Source organism: Myotis myotis, unplaced genomic scaffold (genome assembly GCF_014108235.1).
Source record: "Myotis myotis isolate mMyoMyo1 unplaced genomic scaffold, mMyoMyo1.p scaffold_m19_p_15, whole genome shotgun sequence".
NCBI lineage: Eukaryota > Metazoa > Chordata > Mammalia > Chiroptera > Vespertilionidae > Myotis > Myotis myotis.
Genome location: NW_023416319.1, coordinates 29835367 through 29855069, shown reverse-complemented (window position 1 = coordinate 29855069; position 19703 = coordinate 29835367). Strand labels below are relative to the sequence as shown.

At 39.6% G+C, this 19703-nt stretch overlaps 1 protein-coding gene across 17 annotated transcripts in view; it reads left to right on the top strand.

The window, feature by feature from the left end:
- Window positions 1-19703, top strand: part of PCDH15 (protocadherin related 15) — a 544558-nt gene that overhangs the window by 77972 nt on the left and 446883 nt on the right. For 11 of the 17 annotated variants that reach the window (XM_036336780.1, XM_036336778.1, XM_036336777.1 and 8 more), the window contains exon 2: window positions 7690-7755. The exons of 3 other annotated variants lie outside the window; for them this stretch is intronic. In XM_036336780.1, the coding sequence (XP_036192673.1) occupies window positions 7690-7755 (66 nt within the window). Of the gene's footprint in view, window positions 1-7152; window positions 7168-7689; window positions 7756-19703 lie in introns of all 17 variants that reach the window. 3 more of the 17 variants (XM_036336779.1, XM_036336775.1, XM_036336765.1) reach the window with 1 other exon arrangement.

Genomic DNA, 19703 nt, shown 5'->3' with positions numbered 1-19703 from the left:
CCTTTCTCTGACTGGCTTATTTTGCTTAGCATAATGCTCTCCAGGTCCATCCATGCTGTTGCAAATGGTAAGAGTTCTTTCATTTTTACAGCTGCATAGTATTTTACTGGTTCTTGACTCTGACTAAGATAATAGAAAATTTTCAAAAAAATAACAATCTCCTGATGATAAATATTACCAAAGTTTATGGAGGTAAATATAACAATAGAATAATAAGTTCCTCATATATTCAAGTAAACTCATTTGAAGAGAGGTATAATAAAATGCTCTTGATATAATGGAAATTCTGAAAAAGATTGTTTCCCACTATTTGCAGCATTGCTCTCTTTGTGAATACCATATAGAAAGCTGCTATGTGTATACTGTTAGACACACAATACTGAGAATGGAAAGCTGATTGTAAAATAAAAAAAATCTTGTAGCTTAGAAAGCAACAAGGGAAGTAGTTATAACTATAAAGTGTTTTGGGGCTCACTGTTGGCAAAATGTGTGATATGAACAAATATAAAGAAAAAAATATGGAGTCCTACCCTTGAGAAGTTCTCTTAAATAGCAGCAGATCTTCAAAACCACAGGTATCTGTGGAGAGAACTGTCAAAAAATGAACCTATGAGTGGTAAACTGCAGAGCATAAAGCTTTATTCATCACATGTTGTACACGAGGATAGCAAACTGTCAAAAATATCATGTCTAAAGTGCCTGGGTGGTAAAATTCTTGTCTTCTGTGCTTTATTCATTTCATTTTTTTAAAAATGTGAAAGAAAACTTGCAATCCCAAAAAATCAGTTTGTCAATAATATGCTTTCATTCTTATGGCCATGGTCAAACTGTAGTCCAAGCTCATTTTTCTTAAAAGAATTAATTTGTAGATATACATGTTTCAACCTGGAGCCAGCATGCCTTCGGCCAAACTTGGCAACAAATGTCTTCTCTCTGCCCAGTGTATGTCAGATCATATTACTATCCTGACTTGGCTTCGATATCACTCTCTGCAAGGATTACAATGCAGTAAGGGAATATTTTTTAAATAAAAAAAATAGAATTTTAAAAATAGTCGGCACATGCAGACATTCCCCCTATTATACTTCATATTCACTGTGAAACAAATCACATAAGTTCATTTGGAGCTTGTGTTTCTATGTTCAGCTTTCCTCTCGTTTGACTTCTGATGTGTGATCCAAAGGAAATTATGTTTATAAGTGGAATTGTATCCGAAGAAGCACTGGGAAAGCAAGATGAGACAAATGGAAAAGTCGGAAATAGATGTGTTTTGTTTCATTGTTGTTATTTTTAGGTGCTTATTTTTTCATAACTGTCAGTTCCATCTCCCTACCCGTTTCACTGTTAGACTTACCCCTTTGATAATAAAACTGCAGACCAACATTTTCCATGGAATTGAGAAAATAAGGCAATGGGAAAATGTTGCTGAATTTTCCATTATCTTTGTAAATTTAAATAAGCTTTCTGTGCCAGACAGTGAAACTTTTCCCTGCTTCCTCTAGCAGTTCTTCTGCTTCACTTTGAAGTATGTTACCCTTGAAAAACATGCGAGGGTCCCTGCTCTCCCAGGTGCTGGCTGGCTCCCATAGCCCCAGGATTCACGTGGGCATGCAGGGACTCCTGCAGACCCAGACTTTTGGCTTATCGCAGTTCCAGCAGGATACTGCTGCTCTAGTCAGCTCCTGTGACCCTAGGCTCCCAATTAACCCAGTGAACTCAGGCACTAGATGGGCACCTGCACACCCAGATTCCTGGCTAGATCCCACTGTAGGCCAACTACCACAGACTGAAACTCTCAACCCACCGGTGTGCCAGACCAGCCCCTGTGGGCTTGGCCTCCCAGCCCATTCCACCACCACACAGGCCTCCATGGAACCAACCTTCAGGCTGGCCACCACAGCCCCAGGTTCCAGGCTCACTCTAGCACAAGGCCTACCCTCATTCCCCCAGCTCCCAGGACATATCTCATTTCAGTCCATTTTACTTTACAAAAAAACCTTTGGTAATATTTATCATCAGGAGATTGTTATTTTTTGAATCCTACTAAACTGAAGCCTGGGGACCCAGATGCTGTACATACCTCACTGGCAACTGCTATCTGGTTGGTCCCTGTGGATCCAGAATTGAGGTCCTCTCACACATACCTAGACCCAGGGTATCATTGTAGGCTCCAGTTTCAGGCCCATCACAATGAACGAGGCTTCCACTTGCCCTAATAGGCCCAACCACCAGGCTGGTCCCCATGTACCAAGCACCAGACCTGTCCTCCTTCTGACCCAGGCACCAGACCTGCCTAATCAAGGACTTCAACAACAAACCTGTATATAGATGCCACCAGGCAGTTCAACCAGAATCTCTAGGTGGGCTGACTGATGAAGGACTTTCCTGTCAAAGCTCATATGTAAAGACTTGAAGAGGTTCTTACTTCCTCAAATGCACAGGCACCAATTTAAGGCCACAAGGATCATGAAGGTACAGTGAAACATGACACCACCAAAGGAAACAAATAAAAATCTAATGACTTACCCTAAAGAAATGAAGATCTATGAACTTCTGCCAAAGAATCTACACTAATAAAAGAGAAACATGGTAATTGACGTACGACTGCCCATTGGCTAATCAGGGCAATATGCAAATTAACTGTCAGCCAAGATGGCGGCCGGCAGCCAGGCAGCTTGAAACTAACATGAGGCTTGCTTGCTTCAGTGACGGAGGCCTCCAGCGTTCCCCGCCTGCCGCTGCAGGCCTCTGAGCCTGCAGTTTCAAACATTGCAACAAATACAGATGCTAAACAAAACTCCAGAAACCAGCTTTCAGCCAGCTGGGATCTCAGAGCTGGAGTTCATACAGAGTTTCGAGAACCGAAACAAACCAGATACCTGCTTTCAGGAGCGGAGGCCTAAGAGCTGGAGCCTCAGAGCTAAAGCTGGCCCAGAATAAAAAAGAAAAAAGAAAAAAAGGAGCAGTTGGGAGCTTCAGTCCCAGCCTGCAAACAGCCCTCTGCCCCTCACGCAGACTGGCCAGGCACCCCAGTGGGGACCCCCACCCTGAAGGGTGTGTGACCAGCAGCAAACAGCCATCATCCCCTCACCCAGGCTGGCCAGGCACCCCAGTGGGGACCCCCACCCTGATCCAGGACACCCTTCAGGGCAAACCAGCCGGCCCCCACCCATACACCAGGCCTCTATTCTATATAGTAAAAGGGTAATATGCCTCCCAGCACCAGGATCAGCGTGACAGGGGGCAGCGCCAAAACACCCTGATCACCCTGCGGTTCTGTGTGTGACAGGGGGCGGGACCACAACCTCCCTATCCGCCCTGCTCTGTTCGTGACAGGGGAAGACGCCCCAACCCCCTGATCGGCCCTGCTCTGTGGGTGATAGAGGGCAGCGCCCCAACCCCCTGATCCGCCCTGCTCTGTGTGTGACAGGGGGCAGTGTGCCAACTCCCCTATCGGCCCTACTCTGTGAGTGATGGGGGGAGCTCCTCAACCCCCTGATGGGCCCTGCTCTGTGCATGACAGGGGGGAGCTCCCCAACCCCCTGATTGGCCCTGCTCTGTGTGTGACAAGGGGTGGTGCCACAACCTCCCCATCGACCCTGCCTTGAATGTGACAGGGGGCGGTGCCCCAACCCCCAATTGGCCCTACCCTGACCGTGACTGAGGGTGGCATTGCAACCTCCCAATCCGCCCTGCTCTGTGCATGACACGGGGCGGCGCCCCAACTCTCCAATTGGCCCTGCTCTGAGCCCAACCAGGGGCTGCACCTAGGGATTGGGCCTGCCCTCTGCCACCCGGGAGCAGGCCTAAGCCAGCAGGTCGTTATCTCCCAAAAGGTCCCAGACTGCGAGAGGGCATAGGCCGGGCTGAGGGACCCCCCTCCCCTCCCCGAGTGCACAAATTTTTGTGCACCAGGCCTCTAGTCCTATATAATAAAACCCTAGTATGCAAATTGACTGAACAGCGGAATGAATGGATGCTATGACATGCACTGACCACCAGGGGGAAGATGCTCAAGGCAGGAAGCCTGGCTCATGTCTGGCGAGCTCAGTGGTGGTGGCAGGAGCCTCTCCCGCCTCCATGGCAGTAGGACATCCCCTGAGGGGTCCTGGACTATGAGAGGGCATAGGCCAGGCTGAGGGACACCCCCCCCTCCAGTGCACGAATGTAGTGCACCGGGCCTCTAGTATATTATAATCCTCTGAAAGAAATTTAGTGGACTACAAGAACATACATCTTTCTAATATTTCTTTTTGGTTTTAACTTTGACCTGTTGCATGAGGTTATTTAAAAATGTATGGCTTATTTTTAGCTGATGACAAATTAGAAGAAATAACTCACACTGAACATTCAGACATTTGTAATCATATCTTGCACTTTAAAACAAATTGGATGTGGGGATCAGGTAGGGACCTGAGGACTTAGAAATTTGAGTCATGAAGACAATGAATCTGTGATTGAACCAAATCAGTCAAGGGTGAAATTAAATAGATTAAGGAAATCAGTTTCTAAGGTACAGGTGTCATCAGCTAACATGTTTGTTTTCCTGTGGCAGATTACCCATAGTCCATAGAGAACAGGATCACCAGTCCCCAAATTGCCTTTTAGTCTTCACTTTGATCTCCATTTGGATATTTTGCATACATAATGGTCCCTGGCTATTCCACCCCATATTTACTTTTATCAAGACAATTCTGAATATACTGGTTATTAACATTTTTTGTACATGTCAAAACTAATTATACTTTCATGAATGCATTATTTCAAAACAAACACTCTGGCTCTTGTGAACGATGTTATTAATAGATTAATTTTATGTATCTGACTAATCTCTCTTCATTATGTTGTGAGTCTTTAAAAATTAACTATACTTGGTTTGATCCAGAATAGATAAAATAATTTTTGTACATAAAAGCATATTACGGGAGGAATGTGGAACCTACTGGATCAATAAAGCTTAGTAGGAGGCATTTGAAAGGGACTGATTGAAAGGAAATGGCCTTTACTCTTGGGCTGTTTTTTTATCTGGTGAATACATAATGAAAACCGACTTCTGAGAAGCTCTCATGGAAGGATGCTCATGGGAGTTTGTAGTTGGGTAGATTGTAGCTCAGAAAATGTTCAACAAACCTTCTTTCAGGACCAACTTCTTGCTAGGTTCTGAGGTTACTGAGATGAATGTGACACAGACTTGGTCTATGGGAGTTCTGAGAAAGATTCACTATTTTCCAGTGGAATACATTAGAATACAAAGAAGGGACATTTAATCTAGACTGAGAAGAAGGAAGGTTTGTTAGAAGAGGTGATGCTTTGCCAGATTCTTAAGAGAAATAGAAGTTCACCAGGAAAATCAGAAGAGGAAGAAAGTTTCAGCAATGGCACAGCAAACATAAACTTAGTTTGTTATGGTAGACAATAAACTATAAGAGTGGAAAGGACAGGGGAATTAGACAGGGATGAGGTATCAGGAGTTTAACTTGGATTAGTTATATAAAGAAAGTATATCCATCAATTTAATAATAACCAACTGGAAAAAGTTTAAATATTTATATCAAACTCCCACCTTCTTTTCTTTTCTTTTCTTTTCTTTTACCTTTCCTGCCCCTCAAACTTATTGATTATATACCTGTACCTCTACCAATACTCACACTCAAATACATGGTTTTTGTCTACTCTATCTAGCAATGATGGACTTAATTAAGGCAGTGGCCATATATATAAGAAGAGGGAATAGTCCAAAAAAGTTACTTCTCTCTGAAATATGAATGGAAGCGATGTTTGATAATTCAAGAATTGCTTCTAGTAAGAACTGGCCAGGTTTTCTTTATGAAGACATGGGAGGAAGAAAAAATTCTGATTACAGTTTGGGTGAGTTTTCATGGTTACAGGTGAATTATGGTTTTACCAAGAGAAGCATAGATTTGCCAGGCAGAAGTAGAAGCTGAAATTAATCTAGGTAATAAAACTTCCCCCAAAATACAAGGTACATTTCAGCAAGAATAAGGTTTCTGATGTAACAGGAGGGCATAGTGCTTCATTCTAAAGGATGTAGATACCATAACATCCTTGGGAATGTTTTCATTACCATTTAGTTCAGAAAAGCTATGTATTGGGAAACATGTAATGCTTTTATGCCAAGAAGTACCATTACTTTACCTTTGATTTGGGTGCATGAAAATAATTCTCATGGAATGAACAGATGAATGCAAGATGGAAATAGGTGAGGAAACCATTGTAAGAGTAAGAGTGACATATAGTGAGCAGCTGTGCTATATGGGGAGGGGAGAGAGGAGGTGGAGGAAGGGGTGTTAGCAACAGGGCATATTTTCGATCTAAAAATGCTGTGGCTTGAAACTCCTTGCACAGTGACAAGGACAGAAAACTGTAGATCTGTGCGATTTTAAGCTTCATTTGAGAGAGCACATGCCTTACAGTATAGAATAGTGCTTGCCAAAGGCTTTGTTATTCATGCCCATCTGCATAATAGATAGAATTTTCACAAATAAATAAGTAATAAGCCTTGAAGTCATCTCCCAAGAAACACCCATACTTGGATGGCTTTAAGCAGTTTTGATTTATGCCTCCGTCTCAGGAGTGCGCCTCGTGCATTTACCTGCACAGCACAGCTATCCCAGGGACTGCCTGGAGAGTGCTTTCTGCCTCAGATATGTGCGGTGGACATCTCGCATGCGGCACCTTCACATTTTAATTATCGTGGATATTACAGCTCATGATGCTACTTATATGTTCATTATCATGAGATTCTTGGCAGGGTATTAGTATTGTTTAACATCACGAATTAGTCACCAGTGATTGACAGGCGTTATGCTTAAGGTGTGTTCAACATGGAATAATAGTTCATAAGTAATTTGTATTTACTTTTTTCAGGAAACATATAAACGTACTTTATATCAGTTTCAAGTGGCATGTAATATTGCGTTAATGTGTTAATATTATATTATCATTTCAAAAATTTTTGTAAGGATTTTACACATTTCTTTTTCCACAAACCATTTGGTGATGTATCTGTTATTATATAATGCTACGTATATCTGTAAATCTTCGCTAAATATATACATATATTCTTTCTTCCTTTCTTTCTTCCATTTTTCTGATCTGCTTCCCTTGATGACTCTATACTTTTGACTCCAGACTGGCAATATGAGGGTAAGATGACAAAAATTAAAATTCCAAACAGCCTCATGAGCATTGCTTGTCTGTCTTTGTTTCATTCTCTTTAGAACATCGTTAAAATTTTATCCACTTCCTTTAATTAGACTCTTTATCACAATTAAAGTCTAATTATGTTTGTTTCTGTTGTGAAGCTTTAATTACAACTCATCCTTGTTGATCATTCCTTTATGTTATTTCTTTGGGTTATATTACCATCCCATTATCTCTGTCCTGAAAGACTTTTGCTCCCCTGTGGTCTCTGTGGGTGTTTTCTCATTCAGATTTGAATAGCTTCACAATATACAAAGTAACTATGTTATGATGTGGTAAAGTAATCTATGTGGTTCATATGGATTTATTTTTTAATAATTAAAAGCTGTTAAAAGTAATGACCCGTATTAGTTTGACTGTAGGATTTTCCTTTTTAACTGTCACTGCCCATCTCAGTGAATTTGATCTCAGGGTGAGTGCTCCCATAGTTGTAACTTATTACCTTTGGTTGTTTTCTCTCTTTAGATTGCAAACTAGCTAGGGGAGGACCACCAGCCACCATAGTCGCTATTGATGAAGAGAGTCGGAATGGTGAGTGAGCCTTCTGTTTGCAAGTGACGTATCGAAGAGGGATTTCTCCCCATTTTAATGCTATGTTTGTTATGTGTGGAAGTACTAAATAAAAGCTTCAACCCAAATTCACAAACAACTCTCCTTTAGCTTTTCCCAGGTAAGAGTTTAAATATAGACATTCCCTGGTAATGCTTTACTTGGATTATACTATGACAAATTCTAGATAGTTGCTTAGTTTTTATTGTGAAGGATTTATTTGATTTAGGAGCAGTCCAGGAATGCATTCAGGTACTGGCTGGAATTGTTCTTTGTCAATAGATAGAGTTGATTATTATTTCATCTAACTGAAATATATTACATTCCTCCAAAAGAAGGGTATCACAAGGTAAGTCTTACACTGCTAACTTAAATTGGCTGGAATCTGGTAAGGATTAGGATCCATCGTTTATTAGACATGGCTATTAAGAAATGGTTAATGGGAAAACTGAAAGTGTATGGGAACAGAAAAACTGACAGAAAGTCTAGGGCAGACAAATAAGTATGAATTTTCATGCAGGTTGTCTGCCATATTGAATAACTAATTCCTAATTCATATTAAGTACTTTGAAACGATGTTTTCTTATCAGAACCAAAAATAGATATAATTAGCACTTTTTTTCACACCTCTTTTAGCATCTCAAAACGTTAATGTACAAATATTTAAAGACTAGAGGCTCGATGCACGAAATTCGTGCAAGAGTAGGCCTTCCTTCCCCTGGCTGCCAGCACTGGCTTCCCTCTGGCACCCGGGACCCAGGCTTCCCTCCAGCCACCGGTGGGCACCCAGGACCCAGGCTTTCCTCTCAACCCCAGCTTCGTCTTTAAGGTCGTCCGGAAGGACATCTGTTCTAATTAGCATATTGCGCTTTTATTATTATAGATTCTGCTCTATTAGGTAGGAGTGAAATAATCTATTGAGTGCTGGTTTCTATTTCAAACTAAGTGTGGGAATGTGCTTTGTGGCTTGTTTTGTCTACTGATTCTATAATGGAGCTTCCATTACTCTTCTTTGACTTGTACTTTCTATTTATTCTAAGCGTTGCATTTTCCAAATTTATATTTTTTAAAGAAAGAATTGTCAATTATTTAAAAAATGAGTTTTTAATAGAATTCAACCAACATAAATTTTGAAAACTTCTATAATATACATAATACCTACATTATTCTATTTACTTCATCATGGATTTATTGTGCAGCATTAGAAATATTCATTTTACTCCTTTGAAGAGTTGACATAAACTTTTTGTGTGTGTGTACATCCTTTAAAATAAGCCCAAAATGTCTGCAGATTTGCTGGCCTCTGTTTAAACAAACTTAGGTATCTATTAGCAACACTTAAGAAATCACAAAAAGTTGAGGTTCTTTTTTTAAGTCAATCCCTAGTAAGCATGAAAGCATATTAAGTTAATTATAGTTATTATGATTCATTTAAATAAATTGAAAGTAAACCCTACATGTGTCCACAGAAAAGGAAACATATACCAAAATACTATACCAGGAAAATGTTCTACCTCACGTGTAGAATTATGGTTTATTTGTGGTTAACTATTTTTCTGTGAATAAGTCTGTATTTTCTAAGTGTTTTGCAATGAAAACAGTTTGCTTTTTAAAACAGAGATAAAAAAATAAATAAAAAGACAGAAGTCCAATCTATATTTTTTTTCATATTGTTCACCAATTCCCTTGAACATATAAGCTGAGCTGAAGTAAAATATTTGGTTTAATAAATATTTGTGTTTTAATGTGTGAGTCTATACAGAGCTTATTCTGCCAAGTGGATAATTATAGCTATAGCTTTTATGATATTTTATCTCCTGTCATGTATATTATCCCACTTTTCAAAGAACTTAGGAACTCTGCAAAGATGTTGCTATAGTATATTGCAAAGATGCTGCTGTTTGGTGGCATATTGTGAAAGATTAATATTTTAGTTTTAGAAGAATGTGACTTGATATAGTGCAGTAATGTTGTACTCTTTAATTGGCTTATTTTGAAGAGACTGCCAACTACTCAGAATGCTGCCAAAGTTATTTGCGTGTCATCACCGTGTATCAATAAACAACCCAGAGACTAAATGCTTTACATTTTTCTTTTACATTTAATTTCTAAAATATGGTGATTAAATGAACATCTGCCAGATATTATAATGTACTGTGCAATCGTCCTTATCTTAAAAGTCTAAAGGAAACAATCCATGCAAATGTTTTCTCTAATTTTTTAGGCAATCTAAGGAACTTCCCAATAAGACCATTAATTCTAGTCTTGCTCTTAAAATACCTTAATTTCTCTTTTCTTGCATTTTAAATGGTAGTAATAAAACATGTGGGTGTCATATCCTACCGGTATAATAAGCATTCATTTTTAAAGGTTCCAGGGCTTCTGTTTAAAATATATTTTTATTGACTTCAGAGAGGAAGTGAGAGAGAGATAGAAACATCGATGCTGAGAGAGAATCGTTGGTTGGCTGCCTCCTGCACACACTCCACTGGGGATCCAGCCCACAAACCTGGGCCTGTGCCCTGACCAGGAATTGAACCATGACTTCCTGGTTCATAGGTCGATGCTCAACCACTGAGCCAAGTTGGCCGGGGCGTCCCAGGGCTTCTTCAAAGTATTAAGCCACACTAGTAAGTTTATTGTGTGTCTACTTGCCTTTGGCTTAATTTATTGATGGGTACTGCTAAACAGTCTCAATTGCTAAACACATCCTCTACTAAAGTAGAGCTTTTAAATAACTCAGTTTTTAAAAAATCCATACTTAATTTTCTTTTAGAAATCATTGGGGTACATTTACAAAATGTTCATAATTTATCATATGCATCAGCATATTTCAACATTTTTATACTCTGTTAGATGGGAATAGCTCCTTTATTGTGACTATGTATGCTATATGCATTTGGAGATGTGTTTATGTTTGAAAGAACTTAAAATTAGCACGTGGAGATTCACAAACTTCTTCATCACTCTGTATCCTACTAGATTTTTTTTCTCCTTGGTCATTTTCCTCAGCAACATATTGATAACAGATTCATTATATCACCCTCAGTCTCAGCCAGGAGTTTGTTTTCATCACAGCTACCAGAAAGCAAGCTTATGTGGTAAGGACACAAATTCAACACATAAAAAGACAAACATCCGTTCCCAGCAACTACCAGCAAGCTCTTAAGCTAATATGTACAACATGGTTAGTGTGTAATTACATGTAGAGGGGAGAATGTATACAGAGAAAATAATTTAGAACATATTATCTTATTTAATGAAATAATAATTTCTGAAAATTCTTTCTAGTAAACATGTAAATCCAAAATCCTGCACAGGGATATTTATAGCAACCTTATGAAAACTGCCCCAAATTTGAAACAAACAAGATGTTCTTCATTAAGTGAATGAGTAAATAAATGATGGTGCATTCAGACAAATTCAGTGCTAAAAAGAAATGAGCTATCCACCAATGAGAAGACAGAGGAATCTTGAATGTCTAATTACTAAGTGAAAGAAGCCAATCTGAAAAGGCTACATACTGCTATGTACTGTATAGTTTCACTTTATGATACTTTGGAAAAAAGAAAAACTACAGGTAAAATAAAAAGATCAGCAGTCATTAGGGTGGGCAAGGAAAAGATGAATAGACAGAGCTCAGAGGATTTTTAGAGCAGTGAAAATAGTCTGTATTTTACTGATGGATATGTCCTTATTCATATGTGAAACACAAAGAATGTGTAACAGCAAGAGTGAAATCTAAGGTAAACTGTAGATGTTGGGTGATTATGACATGTCAATGTAGGTTTAACCTTGGTAATAAATAAACAAATAAATATGCCATTCTAGTGAGTGATTTTGATAATTGGGGAGGTTATAATATGTGAGTGGCAAGGGATATATAAGAAATCTCTGTATATTTCTCTCATTTTTGTTTTGAACCTAACTCTGCTCTAAAAATGAAGTCTTAAAAAAATAATCTTTCTGGAAACATATGCCCCAGTTTCACTGGTCTCTGGGTGACTTATGCCAGTGAGTCCTTCCTGGAAGGAGAGAGCCAGGCGCAGTTACACGGAAACTAGGTAAACACTGCCTCTCAGGGCCTGCCAAGTCAGAGTCGGGGCTGCTGTACAACAGCCATGGAATGGCATTCAGATGGGCCCTGGGATAACTGGTTCAGGCTCCTTCTCAGGAGCTGGGTGGATACATAGGCAGTGTTGAGTCAAGGGAGCCAGACAGTTTTTAACTTGCGGTTTGAACATAACACTACAGTCATATGAAAATGGACAGATCCAGAGGCAAAAGGATATCACTATCTATGGGAGAGAGTAGAAGGTCCTTGCTAAATGTCCTTTATGGATGTAAAGTTAAAAAGATATTGTGAGCTCCCAGCCAATTTGAGAAATGAAAGGTGATGCGGAGTGTCTTCACAATCTGAAAGCAACCGCTAACAAATGATGCCACAGCACATTCCGTGAGAATGTTTCCCCGTCCTTGTCAGAGCCAGAGCGGGAGCTGAGTTCAGAATTACAGACCCGCACATGCTTCCAGGGAGGGAGAGGGCACCACGGAGAGAAACGATGAGTTCATATGGTCACTCCTCCCCTGCAGTTTCTCTGGTGGAAGCATGCGGCTAGGAGAGGGAGGGGAGGGAGGGAGAGGTTGGCTATTCATTTGAAGCAGTTATCTTGTCTGCCATTGTCAAAATCACTAGGCTTGGCCAAGTGGAGGATTACATTTTTATTTTGCTGTTTTTCATTCTTTATAGTTTGGAAGTACCTATCTCTCGGATTTATAGTAAGGAGTTAGCCCAACTCTACCCTGCAGACCTCCAAAGCGACCCTGGTAGAGGCACACAGTGCTGGTAAAAAGAGCCTTGTACTCATTGAAAGAGAAACCTTAAACAAACAACACGCCTTTAGGAATATTCCCAAGGTTCAAACAGAGTGTCATGTGACAACATTTTTTGACATTAAAGTGTTCACAACACTCCCCTTTTTGTCTATCTTCATTCTTCTTCATTCTAGATAGGGAGCAAGGTTGAAACTGGTAGAGCATTTTTGCTAGAAGGGCTATCAGAGTAGTTGTAGAGTAGACTGCAGAACACCTCAGAGTAGACCAGCGGTTCTCAACCTGTGGCTCACGACCCCTTTGGGGGTCGCACGACCCTTTCACAGGGGTCGCCTAAGACAGTGGTCAGCAAACTCATTTGTCAACAGAGCCAAATATCAACAGTACAACGATTGAAATTTCTTTTGAGAGCCAATTTTTTTAAACTTAAACTATATAGGAAGGTATATTGTTATTAACTTAATTAAGGTACTCCTAAGCTGGCCTTGGCTAAAAACGTCCTCAATATGATTGAGGTACGTTCGCTGAGGTCGATCCCTTCCAACTCTCCCATCCACACTCATCTTGTACACTTGTTTCAGATAGAAGAGTGTGGATGGGAGAGTCGGAAGGGTCGACCTCAGCGAACGTACCTCAAAACAATGTACCTCCCCTGTGCTGCGTATCCCCCGGCCCATCTCCCATTGCCCGACTGACCAACACCCCTCCACTTCTCCTAACGCCACTTCTTCAAAATAGACTCGCCCAGGCCAAACACCGACTTCTGTGCATGGGCCACGAAGTTTCAATCGCATTGTACGTGCGCACCCGCACGTGGTATTTTGTGGAAGAGCCACACTCAAGGGGCCAAAGAGCCGCATGTGGCTCGCGAGCCGAGGTTTGCCGACCACTGGCCTAAGACCATCCTGCATATCAGATATTTACATTATGATTCATAACAGTAGCAAAGTTACAGTTATGAAGTAGAAACGAAAATAATTTTATGGTTGGGGGTCACAACATGAGGAACTGTATTTAAAGGGCCAGAAGGTTGAGAACCACTGGAGTAGACGATGACTAGAACCCCAGATGTGAGACTGAATCAGATGTTGAGAAGAGTGGGAACCGAGGAACCAAGATGGCAACTATCAGGCAGCCCGGATGATAGTATCCCTCTGGGATACCATGAAAAGGTTGAGGGTGTTGCCAAGAGGTTAAAGGTGCTATGAATATATACAGCATGTCCTCCCAAAATGTTTGCACACTTTAATAGCTGATAACTCAATTATGAAAATGAAATATATTTTAATAAACACGGCCTTTATAATTATTCAAAGTGTGTGCATACATTTTGGGGGACACCCTATAGTAGATAGAAAATGATTCAATAAAAGATGCTGTAGAGTCCCAGGCTTATGTAAATGTTTGAGAGAAATGTTATTGAAGGTTGAAATGCTTATCTGGGCTTGCCTCAGGCCATGCTTCTTGTTTCTTTCAATGTGACTAAACTAGAATACCTGTTTAAGATCTCTTGTATTTCATTCTCAAGCTCTCTCTCTCTCTCTCTCTCTCTCTCTCTCTCTCTCTCTCTCTCTCTCTCTCTCTCTCATTCTTTGATAGTATTTTGATTGTTTCAAACAAGGCACAAAACACAGTAATAAAGTGTGTCCCACATAATTTATATATTAAATAAAATACAAAATACAGGATATGCTCTTAGCTATTAAGCTTTGAAAAAGTGTACAGCACTTTACTCAAACATTAAAGGGATGGGGAGATCTGGTAAATATTTCTTATGGGAGGGATAGTTCTAAGTATTTGGTTATTTATTTTTTAAATTGGGGGACAGTATATAGGTTTCAGGTATACATTCTACAATACATCACCTGTACATTGTATTGTGTGTTTACCACCCAAAGTTAAGTCTCTTTTCTGTAAGTCTTACCTCTATTCTGAGTTACTGTCTTATTGCTAAGGTAAATAGTGTTTGTCACTTCCTTAGACAGATCTTATCAACAAATCCCAGAATTCTGTATCTGAAATATGAATAAATTAAAGGGCAAATTTACTACAAATAAAATAAATTATAGTTTTATGCAGCAGGCTATACACTTAGGGACACAACAACTCTAACAATAAGAGTTTTATATAGGGTAAGGTAAATTTATAGATGATTGTACAAGGTTATAAAATATTAAAGCTTATTTTAATGGAAGTCTTACTATTTTATATTAATCTTAACTAATGCTTTGTATAGGACTATATCAGATCATCAGTGCTGACACCAAGTAAATGACTTTTAGCTCCATACGGCAGTTTCATTTTTCTGAATAAAAAAAAAGTACATACCTTTAGTTCTATAATTTTATAACATCCTAACTTGATTTTTAACTGCCAAAATATTAAATCTTTTTTAAGCTTGGCTGGCATTGATCAGTGGTTTCAAGGAGCGTCAACCTATGAACCAGGAGGTCTGGGTTCAATTCCCGGTTAGGGCGCATGCCTGGGTTGCGGGCTCGATCCCCAGTATGGGGGCGTGCAGGAGGCAGCTGATCCATGATTCTTTCTCATTATTGATGTTTCTATCTCTCTCTGAAATCAATAAAATTATATTTAATAAATAAATAAATAAATAAATAAATAAATAAATAAATAAATAAAATCTTTTAAAGACATTAGTGTCCTTCTGGCTAGACTGCTTGTGGATGTTGCATGGCACTGAAATCATGATTCCAAATTTCTTTGTCATCCTATTGTTTACTGTTCCCAGTCATTATCAAATCATTGTGAGTTATTTTTGATGGAAGGTATACACCTTGATGAGGAAATAGAATTTTTTTCATAACTTATGAAGGAGTTAAATGATACTATCCAACATACATTTGCCAATGCCTAGTTTATGTAAAAAAAATCATGTCTATTCTTCACATATTTTAAAATCTTACTATTGTGACTGTAAGACAAGTTTTATGGTAGCAAACAATTTGGCTCTGCTCATTACTGTTGAAGCTGTATGTGCAACAATGCATTCTGCTTCGCTTATGCCAAAGAATCATTTTCTAAAAGGTCAGCAGCTGCAAACCTTCTGAATATATAACTTCAAAGGGATAAGTAAATAGAAAAGTTTCTAAGCATTAGCAAAATAGTTTGTTACTTAACTCCTTAAGCTACCTAGATTTTTTTTGGCATTTAATCACATATTTAATTTATGATCTTCCTTTCCTCATTTGTTTACTAAATAGTGCCCGACATGGAAAGCGACTACTGGAGTGAACGGAATGATCATAAAACAAGGGGCAGGAGAAGTTCACAAAGCAGAGGGAAGGCAGAAAAAGCCAGCAAGCTAGGGCATTTTATACAGGAAAACAATTCTAAAAGTTAGTGACTCCCCATTTTAAATTTCAGAATGCCAATGTTATTAACAATAACGAAAAGATTCAATCATGCAAAATAACCTCTGGTTTCCAAAGAAATGAAAAACACATTTAAGAAAATACATCCTAGTTCTAGCCATTTTGCTCATTGGATAGAGCATCAGCCTGCAGACTGAAGGATCCTGTTTTTGATTCTAGTCAAGGGCATATGCCCAGGTTGAGGGATCAATCCCTGGTGGGATGCGCGTAGGAGGCAGCTGATCAATGGTTCTCTCTCATCGTTGATGTTTCTATCTCCCACTTTCTTCCTCTCTGAAATCAATAGAAAAATTTTTTAAATAAAAAGAGAAAGAAAGAAAGAAATAAGAAAAGACATTGTACTCTAATTGTACCTTTTCTTTTTGTTTAAATCCTATATTGTAATCTTATGTCTAATAGGAATAAATCTGAATTTTATAGAATTAAATTACATCACACACACATTTAATCCTAAATGAACCATTTTTCTATAGAAAAAAACTTAATTATACCTTATTAAGGCAAACAACTGAAGCTATATTAATTTCATTTGCATAGACTGTTGGAACATAGGCCATGGGCCTTGAAGGGCAGTAAGAATGGCCCTCTGTAGTAGAGGTGAGAAGGCCTATAAGGTGCTATCCATTTGTGAACATGAAGAAAATAAGATCCTACAATTTTTTTTCAGAATAATAGGAAATCCTACATATTAAAGATAAGTCATTTTAAGTTAAATGTTGATACCTTTCATGAGCCAAACAAGACATAACTGTGTGTCTCATCTGTCCCACCAGTGTTTTGACTTCTAATCCAGGCAACAAGGATGATAGAAATGAATTAGGATGATGAAAAAGACAAAGATTATACTACAAGGTGGACAGAGCATCTGTAGGGAGATACTCTTTAAAAGGGAGTGAGAGGTCTTGGCTTTGAGTCTTTTTTGCATATCCAACACACTCTTGTGTAATTTTTAGTTTAGTTGGGGAGTGAGGCCCCGGTGGAAATTATTTAGGAAATTATGGGTGGACGATGCACTAAAGTTCAATTACTGGTTTTAGAATAAAGCTCCTGGGTTTTTCTCTATCCAGGACCTTTCCTAAGCAATGTCTGCATCTGCTCTTCCCCTGCGTGTTCTCTGAGGTTTTAGAGCCCAGCATTCCTTGTCCCCCAGAAACTTTCTCTCCAAAATGCCCCTTTAGCACGAATGGTCCTATCACTTCTTCTGTTCCTCATGATGGAATATTGACTGGTAGATCATTGATCATTCTTCTTGAAGCTATAGTGCTAAGAACTTTCTTCTCTGTTAGGACCCTGGAAATCTGAAATAGGTCACTATTACTACTTTTGAATAAAGTAATCAGCAGTGTAAAGGTTCTTAGCAATACTGGATGAAAACAGTAATCCCTAGATGATTTGAAACTTTCTTGAACTTAAAATCCCTCCTACAGAAGTTTTCAAAACAAATGGTCAAATGCCACATATTTCTAACTGGAATTGTTCATGTAATTTAATTAAATATGCTTTAACTGTGCTATGTTGATTCATAAATATGAAAGTAGTTGTTATCACCCCATCTATAGCTACTTCCTAAACTGTGAAGCATACACTAAGGCTAGTATGATTTATATTCATATCAGGTGGAGCAATTTAAGCAAATAATACATGTTTATTCCTTAGAACAAATGAAAGTGGATTTTTTTTTTAAATATATTTTTATTGATTTCAGAAAGGACGTGAGAGGGAGAAAGAGATAGAAACATCAATGATGAGAGAGAATCATTGGTCAGCTGCTTCCTATATGCCCCCTACTGGAGATTGAGCCCCAAACTTGGCAATATGCTCTGACTAGGCATCAAACCATGTCTTCCTGGTTCATAGGTCAATGCCTAACCAAGCAGTTAGCTAGAAAATGTCCATTACAGACAGAAGAAAAAAGAAATTCAAAGGCTCCAAGAATGAATATTGCTGGTAAGTTTAAGATATGGAAAAAAGTCAACAGAAGAAAATGAGTGATAGCAAATATGGTTGAAGAAGATGAGAAGATGAATGTTGGCTGAATATATGTATATCAGAAATGTTTTTTATTGATTTGCTATCAAATTAGTTGATAGTGACTTCATCTAGTAACCTATAGTTTAAGAATAATTTTCCTTCCCATCCCTAGTTTGCATAATTCAAAATTTGAATAGACAACTGTGAATGTAGCATGTATGTTTATAACCTAAGATCATTTTATCATTTTAAAAATGTGCTCCACTAAAAAAAAAAAAAAAAAAAAAATCAGAAAATACATTAACTCATGCAGTTTGCTTGGTGGTATCACTGCCTCATCTTACCTAATAATAGACAAACATGTAAATTGACCATCCCTCCCCTATGCTCACCAGCCACTCAGGAGAGTATGCAAATTAACCCAACAAGGATGGCGGTTAATTTGCATATGTAGGCATGAAGCAGCGGAGTGAATACTGAAGGCTCCGGCCAGAGCAGCGAAGACTGAGGTCTCTAGCCGGAGCGAAGGCCTAGGTCCCGGGTGCCGGAGAAAAACCAGAGCCAGCAGCCAGGGGAAGGGAAGGCGTATTGCACGAATCTCTTTATGCAATGGGCCTCTAGTCTATAATAATAAGAGTGTAATACGCTAATTAGATTGGACAGCCAAACGACCTTCTGGACGTTGGGCGGGGGGAGGGGGGCGAGGCAGTAAATATCAATAAAAATCCTATATAATAAAAGTCTAATATGCTAAGTGTCCAGTCTTCTGGTTGGCCGTTTAACCAATCAAAGCATAATATGCTAATGATATGCTAAGGCTGCTTAACTACTCGCTATGATGTCCACTGACCACCAGGGGGCAGACAGTCACCTGGTTGACCAGTTGCTATGACGTGCACTGACCACCAGGGGCAGACACTCCAACCAGTAGGTTAGCTTGCTGCTGGGGTCCAGTCAATCAGGACTAAGCGAGATGGGCCAGACATGCCCTGGAGCCCTTCCGCGGTCCCTCCCTGGCTAGCCAACCTCACGCGTCCTTCCCTGGCCATGATCATGCACCAGGGGGGTCCCTCCGCCTGGCCTGCACTGTCTCACAATCCAGGCTGAAGGACCTGGCAGAGGACCTCCCCCCACCCCCAAATGAACAAATTTCATGCACCAGGCTTCTAGTAAATAAAAAAATGAATTATACTACAGGCCCGGTGCATGCAATTCTGCAATTCATGCACTGAAGGATTGGAGGGGGGGGGGGCTCAGGCCGGCCTGTGACCTCTCACAGTCCAGAACTCCCTGGGGATTGGGTCTAAGCTGGAACTCAGACATCCCTCTTGCAGTCTGCAGCTCTCTCAGTCCAGGCACCCTTGCTCCTTACCGCCTGCCTGCTGTGGAGGTGGGAGAGGCTCACATGACCTCCACTGTACTTGCCAGCCATGAGCGCAACTTCTGGCTGAGCAGGGGCGGGGGGAGTGCAGTTTTGATCCCTGGCCCCAATCCAGAGGGTGCAGGAAGCAACCAATCAATGTCTCTCTCTCACATTGATGTTTCTCTCTCTTTCCCTCCTTCCCTTCCACTATATCTAAAATGTAAAAATAATAATAATAAATAAAATAAATGCAAAAATATCCTTGGGTGAGAATTAACAACAACAACAACAAAAATGCTTCTGATAATACCATGAGATATTCTCATAAGGAAGAACTTGATATATTTCTTTATATATGCATGAGAAAAGCA